The sequence below is a fragment of the Emys orbicularis genome, chromosome 2 (assembly GCF_028017835.1).
Source record: "Emys orbicularis isolate rEmyOrb1 chromosome 2, rEmyOrb1.hap1, whole genome shotgun sequence".
Lineage (NCBI taxonomy): Eukaryota > Metazoa > Chordata > Testudines > Emydidae > Emys > Emys orbicularis.
In genome coordinates, this window is record NC_088684.1 from 175,574,555 (window position 1) to 175,590,639 (window position 16,085).

Genomic DNA, 16,085 nt, shown 5'->3' on the forward strand with positions numbered 1-16,085 from the left:
TGACGACTCCACACAATCTTGGGATGTTTTCTCTGGTTGGTAAGTTAACTGGTATTTGTACAACATGTAGAATACAACCATGGAACTTTGAAGAACAAATCTGTGTTTACTCTCATTTTAGTGTCACCTCTATATGGTATTCTTTTTTGAAAATTTAAGAAAATATCCTGGTGTTTCTTTTTATGTAATTTAAATTTTCTTCAAAAAGTTTGTCTTCAGTGCAGCTTGGCATATCACTTTTGTGCAGTTAAATGTTTGTCATTCTTCAGGTTAATATAGAGGTACAATATAACATGCCATATATTTAGGCTTGGCAGAATTATGTTTATTTTTAAAAATAATTTTACTGGATAATGTTGCTGTTTATTTTTAAGCACTTTTTTAAAAAAATGTTATAGATTTAAATGTTCACAGTTGCAGGAAATTATTGTGGGGAGGGGGTCAGACAATAATGACAGGAGACGTTGAGATTCAAAAAGTTAAAGCTTCGAAGTGTTAAAACACAAATTGTCACATCACGTCAGAATATACAAAGTAAATATCCATAAGTCAAACTCTAGCAAGTTCTCTAGCACCATTTTCTTGTATTTTTCTAACTTCGCCTAGCTGTAAATTTCAGTCATCATCCATGGAAATACGTTGTGTGTGTGTGTGTATGGTGAAATCTACATTTACTGATAAAAATGTAATCCTTCCAAGCCTAAATATGTTGAATCTGTTTTGTGTTTTAAGAAAATTACTCAGGAAAATGCAATGATTTGGTTAAAAATTAGACAAACACAGGGATTTAACACAAATTTTTCATATCTAAGCTATCACTGTATGTTCTGAATCAGGGTAGACATATTGTCATTACATACAGTACTTCACTAACTGACGACCTTTGAAAGAATCCTTTTGTTGAAGTGTCAAACTAGTAAACCTTCATTTTTGTATTTTGATGAACTTCTGCTACAAGGAATTCACCTGAAAATTGTTGTCTTTCTTGGTGCAAAGTCATATATTATCTGTGATGTTTTATAAAGTATGAATTAAAATATACTAAAACTATGAACAGGGCTAAATAAGCAGCATGTGATATAGCATAGTTAGGAATATGAAAACAATGGGAAACTTGTGTGTTCATGTTCTACCTGTTCCTCATCTTATTCTGGAACTATTGGATGTGAGATCCTGATTATGGGCCTGATCTTGCAAGAAGATGATAGCCCTCCGAGGGCACTCATTACCTCACAGGATCAGTCGCTAAACTGGGATTATTAACTTTCTCTGAGTTAAGGGAATTTATATTTTTGGAATTTCAGCAAGAACTATGTAGGTAGGTTAATTCCAATTGGCAAATGCAGGTCAATTGTGCTCTTGAAAAATCAAGTAGAAAAATTATCTTTGTTATAATGTGACATCATGAAGAAGACATGTTCAGATTTATGGTTAGGGTTATAACTGAAGACATCTTTGCATGTCTTGAACAAGTTCCAATGCTTTTCAGACCATTTATCAAGGAAATCAAAATAGTTTGGGATTAGTTATGTCCGAATAACCCAACTTTCTTTCTTTAGTAGCAAAATGATGCTGTGTTTTAAATTACATTGTATCAAATGCTAACTATCTTTACTACAAGTTATGTAAAAATAGGAGGTTTTAAGACTGACTATGCAATTTGAAATCTATTGAATTCTTATGTATTTAGGAAATAGTTTCATGTTACCTCATTGGGATGGAGGAAAAACCTTTTTGGGTGTTTGTTTTGTTATATTTTAAATGTTAGAGCAGAACAGTGCTGTTTTGCAGCAAAGTATTTACTCATCACCCACAAAAATTGAATATTGGTTTTGAAGTAGGTTAGAGGACATTCCTAGCGTATCCTGTTAGCGACAGTTACTTTTCCTATAGTCTTCCATAGGCAGTGACTACAAGCCATATGGGTTCTGTACAGCTGTACGGTTAATATGCACCATGGCATTTGGGGCCAAATTGTGGTTGCTGCCCTGGACATTCTGAAGTGGAGACTGTGCTGTCTCCCTGTTTCTTAGCGTACCTGTGCATAAGGTAGCCATTATATGAATGCCAGATTTGGAAGTTGGGGGGAGAAGGTGGATAGCCAGCAATGATAGAAACCTCAGACCATGCATCAGCAGGGCTGCAGTAGATATTGGCTATTCCTGTTCTACAGGTGCAGCAAGGGACGTATTTCTACATGTTTATAGCACCCCAAAAGCATTATGTTAGGCATGTCTTCAGGCACTGCTCCTCCTTCCCATCATGGCTCAGCCTGCTGAGGGACATAACTGAGCCTTTTGACTCTAACTGGCTATTATAAAAGGGGGGGGAGATACCTTTTTTTAAAAGGACCCTGATAGAAAAATAAAATGGGGGTGAACCCCTCTTTGTATTCTCCATTATGTTTCACTTAATTTGATTTGTGGCTTATGATAATACTTAAGTACTTACGATAGTACCTCCATGGACTTCCAAATGTGGCTTGCCTTAGTGGCAATGGCTACCAGCAATAACCCTAAAAATCACTTTACCAGTTTCAGCATTACTTTGTTTTCTAGGAACAAGTTGATAATAGGTGAAAGATGAGGCTAAATATTTAATCATGTCATCATGAGATGACAATTTGTGGATGCTTTCATCAAGTAATAATCTCATCACATCCAGTCACAGTGTAGGGCTTGATAACATTATATTAGCATATGCAGGGCCGGCTCCAGGGTTTTTGCCGCCCCAAGCAGCGAAAAGGGGGGGAAAAAAAAAAAAGCCGCGATCGCAATCTGCGGCACTTCGGCGGCAGCTCTACTGCCGCCGCTTCAGTCTTCGGCAGCGGGTCCCTCACTCCAAGAGGGACCGAGGGACCCGCCGCCGAAGGGCCGGACGTGCCGCCCCTCTCCGTTGGCCGCCTCAAGCACCTGCTTGCTGGGCTGGTGCCTGGAGCCGGTCCTGAGCATATGATCTTGTTTCCCATTGTAAATTATACTACTTATTCTAAAACTGAGATTGGTAAAGTCATCTTTATTTTACTTAGTACAAATGTGAGAAATACTTTGCTCTTATGAGGAGTATGATTGAGTCTGTATAATAGAAGATAAAAATGTAGGAAGATAGTGCCTTTTCTCCTTAATTCTGAAATTCAGAGTTTTTAAAATACTGTAATTTTGTATTGTCCCTCTAAAACATTTGGATTTGATATGGAGAGTATGATAGAACTAGTATTTAAAAGCCTGAGAGAAAGAAACCTTTGCTGTTGACAAACACTGAAGGGCAACCGAATGTTCTTGGCACATCTAATAAAGTAAGCATTTTCTATGTTGTTGATTCAAAATGTGTTTGTCTCATCTGTTGTTTGTATAAGCAGGTATGCAATTGATTTTACATCAGTGTTTATTAAAAGTATTAGCAAGCTATGCACTTTGCAAACTAAGATTTGATAATTGACATAGATTAAATAGAAAGCCTTCAATAAAAGGGGCCAAATTCACCCTGGAGGTAGGAAGATGCAACTCCATTTATTTCAGTGGAGTTATTCCAGTTTACACCTAGGTTAAATTTGGCTAATTGTTTTTATGATAAACAGTCTTTTGCAGGGCTGCATATACCTCATGAGAGAATTACTGCATCATTGGTCTGCAGGACTGTCCCTACCAAACAGTTGTTTTCTGAGTAAGGGAGAGTTGAGCTCAATCTGCCCTAGAACAGAGTGCCTGATCCAACCATTGCAGTCAGTAGATGTCTTTCTCATTGAGGGAAAGGGAGCAAGTGAGCAAAGCATTTTCCCCTTCTTCAATCTCCCTCTGCTCTGTGGTGTGCAAAGAAGAATCCTTTGACAGTTCCCCATGCCTTGAGAAGTGTAAAAGAATATCTTTCCCTTTAGTGGTCCCCCCTCTGTCCTCCTTTCTGAGGATTTGTGATTTGAGAGAGTTGATTAGATGTTCGGATTTGTGCGGGAGGAGAGTGGTGAAGGCAAGCAAAGGTAGTAGTTTTGGAAGGAACAGAGACTGAAGGAGCAGGGAGAAAACTGAGGGGTAGTATTGAGATAGCATGTGGTGGAAAAGGAGGATGACACAAGGACAAGGTGAAAAGAAAGAGACTGGAAGAAACTGAGGGGAAAATAATGATAGAACTATTAGAAGGTGGAACAGTAACAAGGAAGATGGAAGAAGAAAGGAGAGGTGAAATGATAAAAATTGAAAAAGACAGAGGAAAAAAAAATATCAGTAGAGAGAGAGAGAATGGAATAAAGGAAGGTAAAGAGAAAGAAGAACCGAGGTATGGCGCATATTCATTTTGATAATTTTATTGACAGCTGGATCCCAAAATGATTAAATAAATGTAAATATGAAATATTTTGTGTATACACAACTCATATTATAGATATAAAATCCATGAATAAATTCATGTGGGTGATCTCCTTGTCAAAGATGACTTATCTTGGGCTTGAATAATTTTGCCTTTGGAAGACACGATCTTGTATCTAGTGGCTTAAAAAAAATTTCTGAGAATAATCTCACCTGCACCTACCTTGGCCACAAAATGCACACAGAATTCTCACTCATAAGTTTTTATCTTCCACCACAAGACAGGCTGGGAACTCCTAGCTCTTAGCATTTTGCCCCTCTCAGGCACTGGTAGTTGAGTGCCTCACTTTTGTGCCTTTTTCAACTATCAGTGCCCTTCTAGAGTCTTCATGCCGGTTTTTTGAGTACAGTCAGCAAAGACGCTCCTCACTTAAGCTGTATGTTGGTTTTGTTTCTTCTCTTCTGGTGTTTGCCGCTGTTTCCCTTATTTTTGTTTACACTCTTCTCCCACTCAGTTCCTTTGCTGATGGTTGTGTGTATGTAAGTGCACATGCATGCAAAAGCTTCCATTTTAGTTTGGGTCTCAGTATACTTGTGACTATGCTGAGACAGTCTCAATGTGCCCATGTTCCATTTTCCTCTGACATCAAGGGTTTTCAGCTTGTCACTTTGAGATTTCGTGCATAGCACCAAGGAGACCTCAGTATTTGACACTTTTGAACTGGGATTCTTGGTGCTACTATGATAGCTTCTTTGATGGTTTTCTTTCTTGTTGCTTTGTACCTGCTTTCCCCATAGTACTGTGGCCCCTTTAATCAGACAGCTTGGCATACCTGAGATGTCATCCAGAACATTTGCTAATTTATAACACTCTTCAGTGCAGAGATTGGTTCACTTGGACAGATGTTGGGGCAATGAAACACCTGAATGATTTTCTGTGTTCTTTTGATCTGTTTAGGAAGACAGTTAGTGCCCTGATGCCTGCTTCACCTCTAGTGTGGGTAACTTGGCTTCTCCTTGATGGAAGTATGGTCCTGGAAAGAAAGCTGGCCGACTTGTAGTGCGATTACCATATTAATCAGCCACCACTTTTGGAAGGAATATTGGTTGTAGGTGAAGGACCACTTTGTCATGTAGTGAAGATTGTAAAAGGAGGGTCAGCCATAAGACCCTGGAGTTTGCTCACCTTTTTCACATTTGTTAAGGCAGTAAGCTGTGGATCCAAAAAGGGGTTTCATTACCCCAGTGGGCACTAAGTTTAAGTACAAGGTGGGTATTTGTCTTTCACCAGAGCAATTCTATTCACTTATAGTCCATTAATAAAGTATTTCTCTACAAGATGACCAAGCATGCTCTTGTTTTCTACTTCTGGATTGTGAGCGCAGATGGCTGTAAAGTGCACCTTTTATAGAAGATACGGACAGTCTCATGGATGAGAGGTATAATAAGTACTCCGAGATTGAGATAGGGGCTGTGGTTGGAGAGAGATTTTTGTCCACAGTTACTCACATAAATAGAAATGTTTTTAACAGACGGAAGTAGATAGTGTTCTGTGATTTAGCAAGATGTCTTAAATTTGACCTGAGCAATTAAGTTTTGAAGCAGTTAGAGACCAACAAAGACTGTTTGTCTTGAAGATTTTGCCTGAGCTGGTCCATGAGGATGTGTTTCCATGCCAGATGAACTATGGGATGTATCTGATGGTTTAGGCACCACTTCTACACAATGTAATTTCCTTTTGCAGAGCTACCTGGACTTGAGGGACCATCTGACTGCCTGCAGCTTTCAGATTGTATATTTTATCCTCCTGGGTATTCCAGTATCTGTGGTTCCTGAAGTCAGTTTTTCAGTGAGCAGCCCAGACTTGAGCATCTGAGACAATCGATCATTGTTAGTGGAGGTTGCATTCTTCAGGATGTTGCTCCATTGATTCTCTCAGTGGAAAGAGTTGACACCTTTTGGGGTATCAGCAGCAGAAGAGATATGTTATCTACATTGGGGATGTATTATTGCACTAACCTATGCTTCAGGGCCTCATTCTTAGTCAAGCATAAGGAGTTGCATAAGTGCTTTAAGTCTTGAGGCCTATCAGTCTATGGAAAAACACCACTGGTTGACATGTTACCTGTCAGTGTTTCTAGCCTTACATATTTTGAAGTACCTCTGTCCTCTGGTGGGAGTGCCTGCCTTGTATCAAATCCAAAATTATCCGAGTGAAGATGATTCTCTGAGTTAGGGTAATGCAGGATTTTTTCCCTCAGTTAATCTCTTGGCCCAACTTTTTAAATAAATAGCAAGTTGTCCTCATGGAATGTTAGAACTACTTGGGATTGGGCTCTGACCAGCCAGTCATCTAGCTGTGGGTATACATATATGCCTTGCCTTCTGAGGTGGCCTTGTCATGGCATCAATGTCCTTTTTGTTACTTTATACCCCATGGCTAGAGCTATGTCTTAATAACCACACATGATGTAAGCATTCTGTTTTATTAACCATGTGTCACAAGGAAAACTTAACTTATAAAATCAGCTTTGTCTCTTGCACTTCTCTTAAGTTCTTCTTTGAGTGCTTGCTCATGTCCATTACATTGTAGGTGTGTGTGCTCCCCACATGCCCCAGTGCTGGAAGTTTTTCCCTTAGTGGTATCTGTAGGGGTTTGGCTCTGGTGCCCTCTGGAGTGGCACGCGTATGCACCAGTATAAGGGGTGCTGCCGGTTCCCCCTCCCTCACTTTCTTCTTACTGCCAGTGACGGTGCTGGAACATCTCCTTGCCCCGGCAAGCTTTCCTATTTCAGCTGTGCTTAGTAGCAAATTTGTTGTATACAGTTGTTAAAGTTGTATAGTTAATAGTTCCTTTAGTGTTAAGTTAGAATTAGTTAGTCCCATGCGGGACTTAGCCTAGAGACAGGGCATGCCGTGGTCCCCGTGCTTCAAGCCTTGTGACTGCTGCAAAAAAACTTGTGCCAGTCAGTGATCCCCCATAGAAGCTGCCTGAAGTGTTTAGGGGAAACCGACATGAGCGACAAGTGTCACATTGCAAGAGCTTCAGGCTGCAGACCAAAAAGGAGCGGGCCATTGGTCTCCGAGCACTCCTTATGGAGTCGGCCCTTGCACCAGCCTCGGAGCCAACGAGATCAGACTCTGCTCCAAGCATTGTGGCCTCGGTGCAGAGCACGCCGCCAGCACCGACCTCCAACCGGTGCTGATCCCCATCCCCGGTACAGGCTAAAAAGTAAAGAAAGGCTGGGAGAGGGCATTCTCCTACATCCCGGAAAAGGAAGGAGAGAGTGGGAGGAGAGCAAAGACCTGCGCGGGGCAGCTCTTCCCCTCCAGACGTTAGCCAGGCTCCAGCTCCCATTGAGCTGTCAAACCCACTTTCAGACCCCACCACCACCGCGGGCACTGGCAGAGGCACTCAGCACCTGGCAGTGCCATTCATGCTGGAGGCCTTTCAGGCCCCTAAGGACATACTGTCTCTTTCAGTGCTGCCCACGTCGGTTAGTAAAGGTACCCCGTTCAAGAGGTAAACATGCCCTGGAACCCTTCCAGTGGTCTCCATCAGCGCGGCACCACTCTCCACTGCAGGGGGTGCCCCGTCAGCGCTCGCCTGAACAGCGCCACCAGCCCCCAGATGCAGGTCAGTTTACCTGATAGAGTTCCCAGCGTTGGTCCCTGGACTTTAGGCAGCATTCCTCGGGGTCCTGGTATCGATTGCTGGCGGTCTGGCGCAGATCTGCAGAGGCATGTCACCAGTCCCCAGAGCCCCAGTGTCGGGAGCGCCCGAGTCGGTCTCTCAGTCCTCGGCACCACTCCAGAGGGTCGAGGTGCCAGTTCCTGGAGCCTTGTCATCGGTCTCTGGATTGCCAGTACAGATCACTGCGAGCACATCGACAGTCTCCGAGACGTCTATCCTCTTGCTCCCGCTCCCTGTGGAACGGCACCATTCTCAAAGCGTGATGCGTCGATCACCAGGGTACTGTCGCCAATCTGCCGAACGCCAACACCGGTCACTGGAGTCATGGCACCAAGAGCCTTCATGTCTATGCAGGTCCCCAACGGAGGTCCGCGGAGAGAGCTGATAGGAATGGGATAGACAGGAGGCCTCAGTACCGTTCTGGGCCCCCAGACAAGTCTCTCCCTCCTCAGGCTATGACAGCGAGGAGGAAGACCTGCCTGCAGGCCAAGGTCAGCCACTGGGGACATCGGCATTCCCTTCTGGGCCACCAGTAGCCGCATAACCCCAGGGCCAGTGGCCGGCCTCTTGGTTTCTCCATCCATCGCAAGGGCATCGGTTGGTTTTAGGCGCATTTGAAAGATGATCGGCGACAGTCTCCCACCTGCCCCCAGACGTGGATGCAGAGTTGGAGCAAGCTCCCCAGGGACAGCCAGCCTTGGCCGATGCTCCCCTGACAGAAGCGGTGGAGTTGGCCGCCCCACCTGTACCTGCCTCATCATCATCTTCGCCCGATGAGGTGATAGCAGGACCTTCCCCAGGGTGATACAAGGGCCCACCAGGAGCTTTTGAAGAGTGTGACATCGAACCTGGGGAACATGAGCCTGCTTGTTGCTCTGAGAAAGAGATTTAGGAGGAAAACCCTCAGATGTTTGTGGGCCCTTCATAACTGATGGAAATGGAAGGGGTATAAAGCAATGATAGTGTGAACATACTTATCCTGTGTTCCAGCTGGCCTTTGGATCCACTGGTCAGATCCTTACTTGTTGAATCTGTCTTGCTTCCCGTTTCAGATGCCAGTGCCAATTTTAGATGCCTTGTCTTAAACCCTGGAGATGTGCTGGGAGCCAGAGAGGCTCTCATTGGTCCTGCACAGAACCTGTGGCGCTGAGAGCCTCTGAACTTGAGCTTTGCTGCCAAGGCAATAAGACTACCTGGAGGCATTTTCTGCCTCTTTCCTTGCCCTCCAGATGTAGCTCTTACCTATGAAATAACATGAGGAGGACCACGCCTTTTCCAGAGAGTTGCATCTGAGACTCAAAAAACTGCTGGGCAAGAGGTATAACCTGTAGAGCCTGATCTCTCTTACTAGCAGGTGCACAAAAAAGCATCTTAAGGGCCTCAAATACTAGCTAAGTGTTTTCTCACTAAAACTTCCTAAAATTACTAAAACTATAAAAAACAAATACTAACTATTTACAAATGCAAAAAGATTTTTTTTAGCTAGGTCTGGTGAAAGACCAGGCATGCTTTCCAGATCTGTACGCTACTGCAGTTGGAAGGAATTGAGACGGTTGTGTTGCCATTTCCCCATTTTTATACTTTGCTACCCTTATGGCTTCAAACATTCAAAAGACGTGTGGGCTTCCCCAACTGGCACTGTTTCTAGAAGGTTCCACCAGTCTGCTGAACCAAGGACACATCTCCTAATAGATGAAATGTACAGTGACTTCTTGGAGTGATTGGGGTTTAGGAACCCTTCCACAAGGTCTTCTAGTGTTTCCCATCTTCTAACCTTCACAAAATTATTTTTAACCAGAACTATGGCAAGTTTTGACACTTCTCCTGTTGTTGTCTTTGTTCTTTTCATCTCAGTCTCCATGTTTTTGGGCCATCTCTTAGTACTTGCACCTCAAGTGAGCAGAGCTCTTTACTTTCTTGAAATGGATTCAAATTTTTATCTTCCCCTGAAGACACAGACCTTTGCAGGACACCTAAGGCCATGTGTCGTGCAGAGGATCAGTACTTGAGGTGTCCTGTGAATATTCCTCTTCTCCTATTGTACCTTCTGTGAGCCAGGATGACATGGATGTATATTATTGTAGCCATATACCCATATAACTGAAGGAGTCTGTGCTGTCAGGGAGTAGCTTATTCGTCAATGTTTCTAGTTAAACAAGAGATACATCACAGCTCTTCTATCTTAGGATCAGAGTAAAAATTCAAGTTTAGTGGAATTTTGAAAAATATAGGTCCGCAGTAGCTGAAGATGCTATGCAAGGTTGTCAGCACATGGCACAGTCCCCCTTTTGTGACATGTTTATCTGTGGGAAAGCTCTTTAGCTCACTTTGATGTAGTTTAAATGTATTTTAATTTTTTTTCTCTCCCTCTGACTCTCTTGTTCAGTTGTACTCAGAATGACCAAGGCACCTGACTTCTCAGGAAATGAAAGAAATAGTTCCAATAAAAAAAATCTAAAATTCTCTTAAACACGTGTCTAAAATAGTTTTTTCTACAAAATATGTGGCATATACAGATATACATTAGTGCAGTGTATCATAAAGGTTTTATTGGCACTTATTTGGGCCAACCTTCCATAACTCACAGGGGGCTTCACTGCTGCTGAGTGATGCAGCCATTCCAGACTCATGCCAGTAAAACATATCACAATACCATATGTTCTGCATATGCCATATTTTAAGTGTGCCTGTGCACCCATATTCATTACTTATTTTTATATTAAGATTTCAGTTTCTTGATTGTCTTTTTATTATTTCCAGGAGTGGGTAACATGTGATGATGGTACCTTTTAAAGAAAGGAATTAGTTACTCATAATTCTTCTTTGTAGATATCAGCTCGCAGGATTCCCACTCATGCACCCACCTCAGTTTGGGGTTCTGTTTTTGAGGTGAGGTGTTGTTTTTATTAATTTTTTCCATTCTTTTGCCTGCCTTCTCCTTGGCTGAGGTGGGGATGCTGTTGGTTTTTTGTTTGTTTTTTTTTTCAAGTAGTTCTGATTCCTGTATATTTCAGACTTGACTGGAAGGGTCTAGAGGCACTAGAAGTCAGAATGGCATGAAAGGGGAGGGGCTTATGCTCAGCTATCAGTGACTGAGGGTTAAAAATCTTAACAATAGGGGAATTCCTGGCTTGTCTGTCTCTGGAAGCACAAGATAAAGAGTGGAAATTCTGAGTGAACTTCAGAGAGGATTACAGATAAGTACGTTTCTTTTATAATTTAAAGTGAAGGGAGGGTGAAACTAGAAGTATTATGGTATTTATTAAAATCTGCATACAAATATTCTTATGTTGTTCGTAGGAGAGAAGCGTGCCTACCTATCACTTCCCAGGCCAGGGGTAAGTTTTGTGGGTTGTTACTTTTTTGTTGTTGTGCATCTGTTGATAACTAATTGACCCCTACAACTTGCATATTGCTCGTGTATTAACTGCTTTGTAAAGATACAGACAATAAAACCTTGTTAATGCACACCTTGATTGTATGGCCCTTTGTGAGTTACTGGATTTTGTGAATTAGTTAGTAAAAGAGTAAACATTTTAAAAAGCCAGGGTAATTCATCATAAAATATGCTTTTGTTATTTACTTTACAATTCTATCTTCATTTTAATTAATTATAGTTTGAAATGTACAGAATGTCTTACTTTATTTTTACAAGATGTACCATAGTACATTTATTATTACAGTATCATGACTGCACTGTAATATATTGTAAAAATAGGTTTTGTAACCGGACACCTCCCTACACTATTGTCTGAGCTAGTAACTCTTTTATTGAAGGAGAAATTGACTTGTTTGTGCATACTAGGAGGTGTCCACGCTAGCAAGGCTCTACTGTCTGTAAATAAAATTGTTTTTTCATTCAGACTTTATTATGTCATTTTTTATGTGATAAATTAGTTTATTACTAAAGCTGCACAATAGGTCAACAGATCAATCTAGAGTATATAATACACTAGTTTCTGAAAATATCCATCTGCTGGTAAACCATCTAGTAAGTCCTGTTCGTATTACTGTGATATAGTCATAAAAATAACAAAATAACATATTACATATTAGTCCTCTCATGGGGGAAGGGAAATGATAATATTATCTCCAACTTTATTTTCTCTTTCCCTGATCCCCTTTCTAAACCTGTAGCATTGAGGAGTTGGTGGTATGGCATAATCCCCTGTTCTTCTTCAGCCTTCTTTGAATGGTTCTGCAGCAGTTTCAGAAGCAATACTTTAACTGTTATTATACCTTTTCATTAAGGGTAAAGTACCTTAAAGATAAAATTGGTTCATTCTTGAGCCTACTTAAGGGCTTACTTGGGATTTAAGTGGTGCTATGCTGGGCCTTTTGCAAAGGAGTGAATGTCACCTTCTGGAAGTAGATAAGTTGATTGAGGGGAGAAGACTAGAATTTTTTTGGTTAACTGGTTCAGTGATTACTGATGTATAGTTTGTCCCCAGAAGAACTATCTATGTAGCCTTTGGTTTTGGGATATAAATCATACTGCTCGGCTGTCTTTGAAAGCTCTTGTTCATTTCCCTTTGATTCTCAGCTGGCATTATAGAGCAGAGCATTTCAGGAGGGAAAAAGAGTTGAGAGGTCAAGAAAGAGTAAGGAGGTTGCATTGTTGAGTATTGTGAAGATAAATTGACACTTTCCTGTTTATTTACTAGCAGGGCCGTCCTTAGGATTTATAAGGCCCTACGCAGTATTATTAAACTGGTGCCCCATACCCGACAGCAGCCTGGGCTCACAGCCCAGTGGGGGGGAGGGACGAGGCAGCAAAGGATACCGAGCTGCCCGGCCCACCTCACAGTGGCGGAGAGTCACAGTTCCCCGCAGAGACCCCCGTACCCTCTCCCTCACGCAGAATGCGCAGCATCGGCGCATTCGGCTCTCTAAATATGGCCCCTGCCTAAGGACACTGCAGCGCACGCTGGGTGTGCAGGAGCCGACCCACTCTTACCTGCTGTCATGGGTGGTGGGTAAAGCTGCTGCTTGAGGCGGCTAGCTCCCCAGCCCACCTCTTCTGCCTGTGGCTCCACCCTTGCTCTGCCCTAGGCCCTGCCCCCACTCTGCCCGGCCCTACCCTTCCCCACTGTCTCCCTCTTCTCTTCCCTCCCCCTCCCTGCTCACTCCCTTCCAGCCAAATCCCTGAACCCAAATGAAGCAAATGACATTAGAAAGAAATTGCAGAAGAGTGTTTTTTTTCAAAAGAAAATGGAGCATGTTTTCCACTGCATGCCAGAAGATGAAGACTGGACACGCAGAAGGTACCAAATTAAAAGCACTAAATTTAGGAATAAAAATGTCAGTCACAGGTTTTTTGATATACCCTGAAGTTTCAGAGATTTATTTGCAAAAACTTTGTAGTAAGGGCAGGTCAGCTGTCTTGCTGAATACAACATTAAATATTATGGAATACATGATGCAGCTCTTCTCTGTTTTACATTTTCTTAATCAGTATTTCTAAGCTGATTTTATATTTTAAATGTACTCTTAAGCCTTCATAAAGTAATCATTCCACATTACTACATATTTAACTCACTGAAACAAAGACATTATTTTAAATTGATCAGTCACAGAGGTTTAGTGTGTTCATAACAATGTTCATTGCTTTTAGAAAAAGGGAACACTAATTTACTTTGTGTGATCTCCATAACAATAGACACGTGTATGAAATTTCACCAACTTTAAAAAATATGTTTCCAAAGATTTTAGGCATAACAAAGGATTTTATGTCTTACTAAGGTACCAATTTTGCTGGATGGTTCTCTTAAAACTAGTTCATCAAATAGAAGAGAAGAAAGGGAAACTCATTTGTCCAGCTATCTGGCAGGAAAGGGGTGTTGTCCCTTTAAGAGCTAGCCTCTCTTCAACAGGGGGTGAAGGGAGAAAGGGATGGCAGAAAGGACAGGAAGACTTTGGAAGGAAGTTAAATTTAAAATTAAAATGTGTATTTTAGATGCGTGGTCTTTTGAAGGATTTATTTAAAAAATTATGTCTGAAGATCCAAGCACTACAGTAATGCACAACTGTTTTTGTTAGTAAATTCAGAAACTGACAGTATATACCTGGGGATTGGCAAATGCCTGTTAAATGGCTTCATTACCACTTGAATGGCTCTTTAACAGTTTCAATGTTGTGCTAATAGGGCTGGCAGGCTGGAAGGCTTTTTCACTTTTAAGTTACTAGATCTCCTCCGGAGTAAGAGTCACCAGGCTGGAGCAGCTAGCTGTGGGAGCCTGCAGGAAGGGTCAGAACAGGGATAGGAAGAGGCAGGAGGGTGGACACTAAGACCCAGGGGTGCCCCAAATTTCCGGGTGCCCTATGCAGCCGCCTATGCCTAAGGACGGCCCTGTTTGCTAGTCAAAATCCTAGTTCCCTCTGAGGCAGCTTCATGTGTAAAAAGCTTGATATAGAAAGAAATTGAATAATCCTGGTTGGTTCCCCATTGCCGGCTCTGCACCCACACTGCTTGAGAACAAACACCAACAGGCAAAGTAGTATAAAGTATACGGAAGAAAAAAGTGTGTGTGGTTGGGGGAGGGGAAAAAGCACTTAAAAAGGGGGATAAGGGGAGGCGGAGTATAGAAATGCTATAGAAAAGGAGGGAGATTGGGACAGATTCATAGCTGAAGTAGACCTGGTCAAACATTTTCCAACAGAACGGTTTCCTGTTGGAAAATGCTGATTTGACAAAAATGAAATATTTTACAGAAACACACTGAAACTGTCATGGGAAGTAGTCAGACATTTTGTGCTTCTTCAGGTGCTGGTCCCTATGTGTATTCCACCCATGGGCACATGCACACCATCTGCCTGAGTCTGGAAATTCTAACCAGTATGCAGTAGTTCTGCTCATGCTTCAGACTGAGGACATAAGAGGCAATGTGACCCAACACCTCTCCAGTTCCTTCTGACCACTGCATGGCCTGAATTGGAATCCCTGTGTCCACAGATTTTTCCTGCTTTTATCCTTAGTAGTCTGCAAATAAATTTATAAATAATTTTAAAATTAGTAGAGTTAGTGTAAATAGTTATTTCCCTATACCAGGGACTTCCTCGTCCTGGTGTGGGACTATGCCGAGAGTCCCCGCATTCATGAGCAGTGTCTCCTGTCCTTGCTCCTTCTCTGAGCGATGATCACCAAAGCTCTCTACAGCTTGGGTGAGATGCATATTGCTGCGAAGTGCAACATTTGTCACTCGTTTCCACCACAAACCTGCAAAGTTCATGAGCTTTGATTAAGGAAACACCTTAAGGAGAAGTCTGTGAGGCCTCACTCTGATCTGGGCCAGGGAGGCCACCTTGTACATCGGCCCCATTAGACGAGCAGCACTCCTTCAAGTACATACTTAGGAGTTGAGCCTACAGCAGCGAAGCCTAAGGTCTCTTCTGCCTGGGCTTCCCATGAGCGTAGGGAGCACTCACATGGTCGGAAGGACAGATCCTCATCCAAATCTGCCCATAAAAGAAGGGATTCCTCCCCGAGCCCATTCAGGATGGGTGAGTCTTTGCGTATGGATCGTGTTGGTCCAGGACCGCAAAAGATCCCCAGGCTGGAGGGTAAAGCGCACAAGGAAAAGGATCTGTCAATACCTTGGTGGCACCAGCTCCAAAACACAAGGACTGACATCTGTTGTCTCCATCCAGAACTGCTGGACCTGGTTGTTCCTTGGTACCAGCCTGCCCTTCAAGGACTGCCCAACTTCCCAGAATATATCGGAACTGTTGATCCTGACCATTAGAATGCCCTGAACAGCTGGTCATGTGGACACCTACGCTTTGCCTGGTCATCCTGAGACACACATGTCACTGATGCAGTTAAGTCTTCTGGTGTAGCAAAGAACAATCCCCTCTCCAGCCCCCGGGCAAGAGCATCCACCCTCTGTAACCATTGGCCCGAGCAGTGCAGACAGAGTTCTTAGATTCGGATGAGTTGGACACCCTAGCTGGTTCATCTCCTCATAGAGAGCTGAGTCCTGATAAACAGTCAAAGAGCTCTGAACGCCATCCTCCCAAATATGACTTCCCAGGGACCATTGCTACCCGATGCCATGGAGTCCCCCTCCCGCTCCCCCACATACACATGGTTGATC

At 42.7% G+C, this 16,085-nt stretch overlaps 1 protein-coding gene across 1 annotated transcript in view; it reads left to right on the top strand.

The window, feature by feature from the left end:
* The window catches only part of CTNNAL1 (catenin alpha like 1), a 158,685-nt gene that overhangs the window by 123,622 nt on the left and 18,978 nt on the right, over nucleotides 1-16,085 (top strand). The window contains exon 12 of the mRNA XM_065399786.1: nucleotides 11,293-11,330. Within this exon, the coding sequence (XP_065255858.1) occupies nucleotides 11,293-11,330 (38 nt within the window). The remainder of the gene's footprint in view (nucleotides 1-11,292; nucleotides 11,331-16,085) is intronic.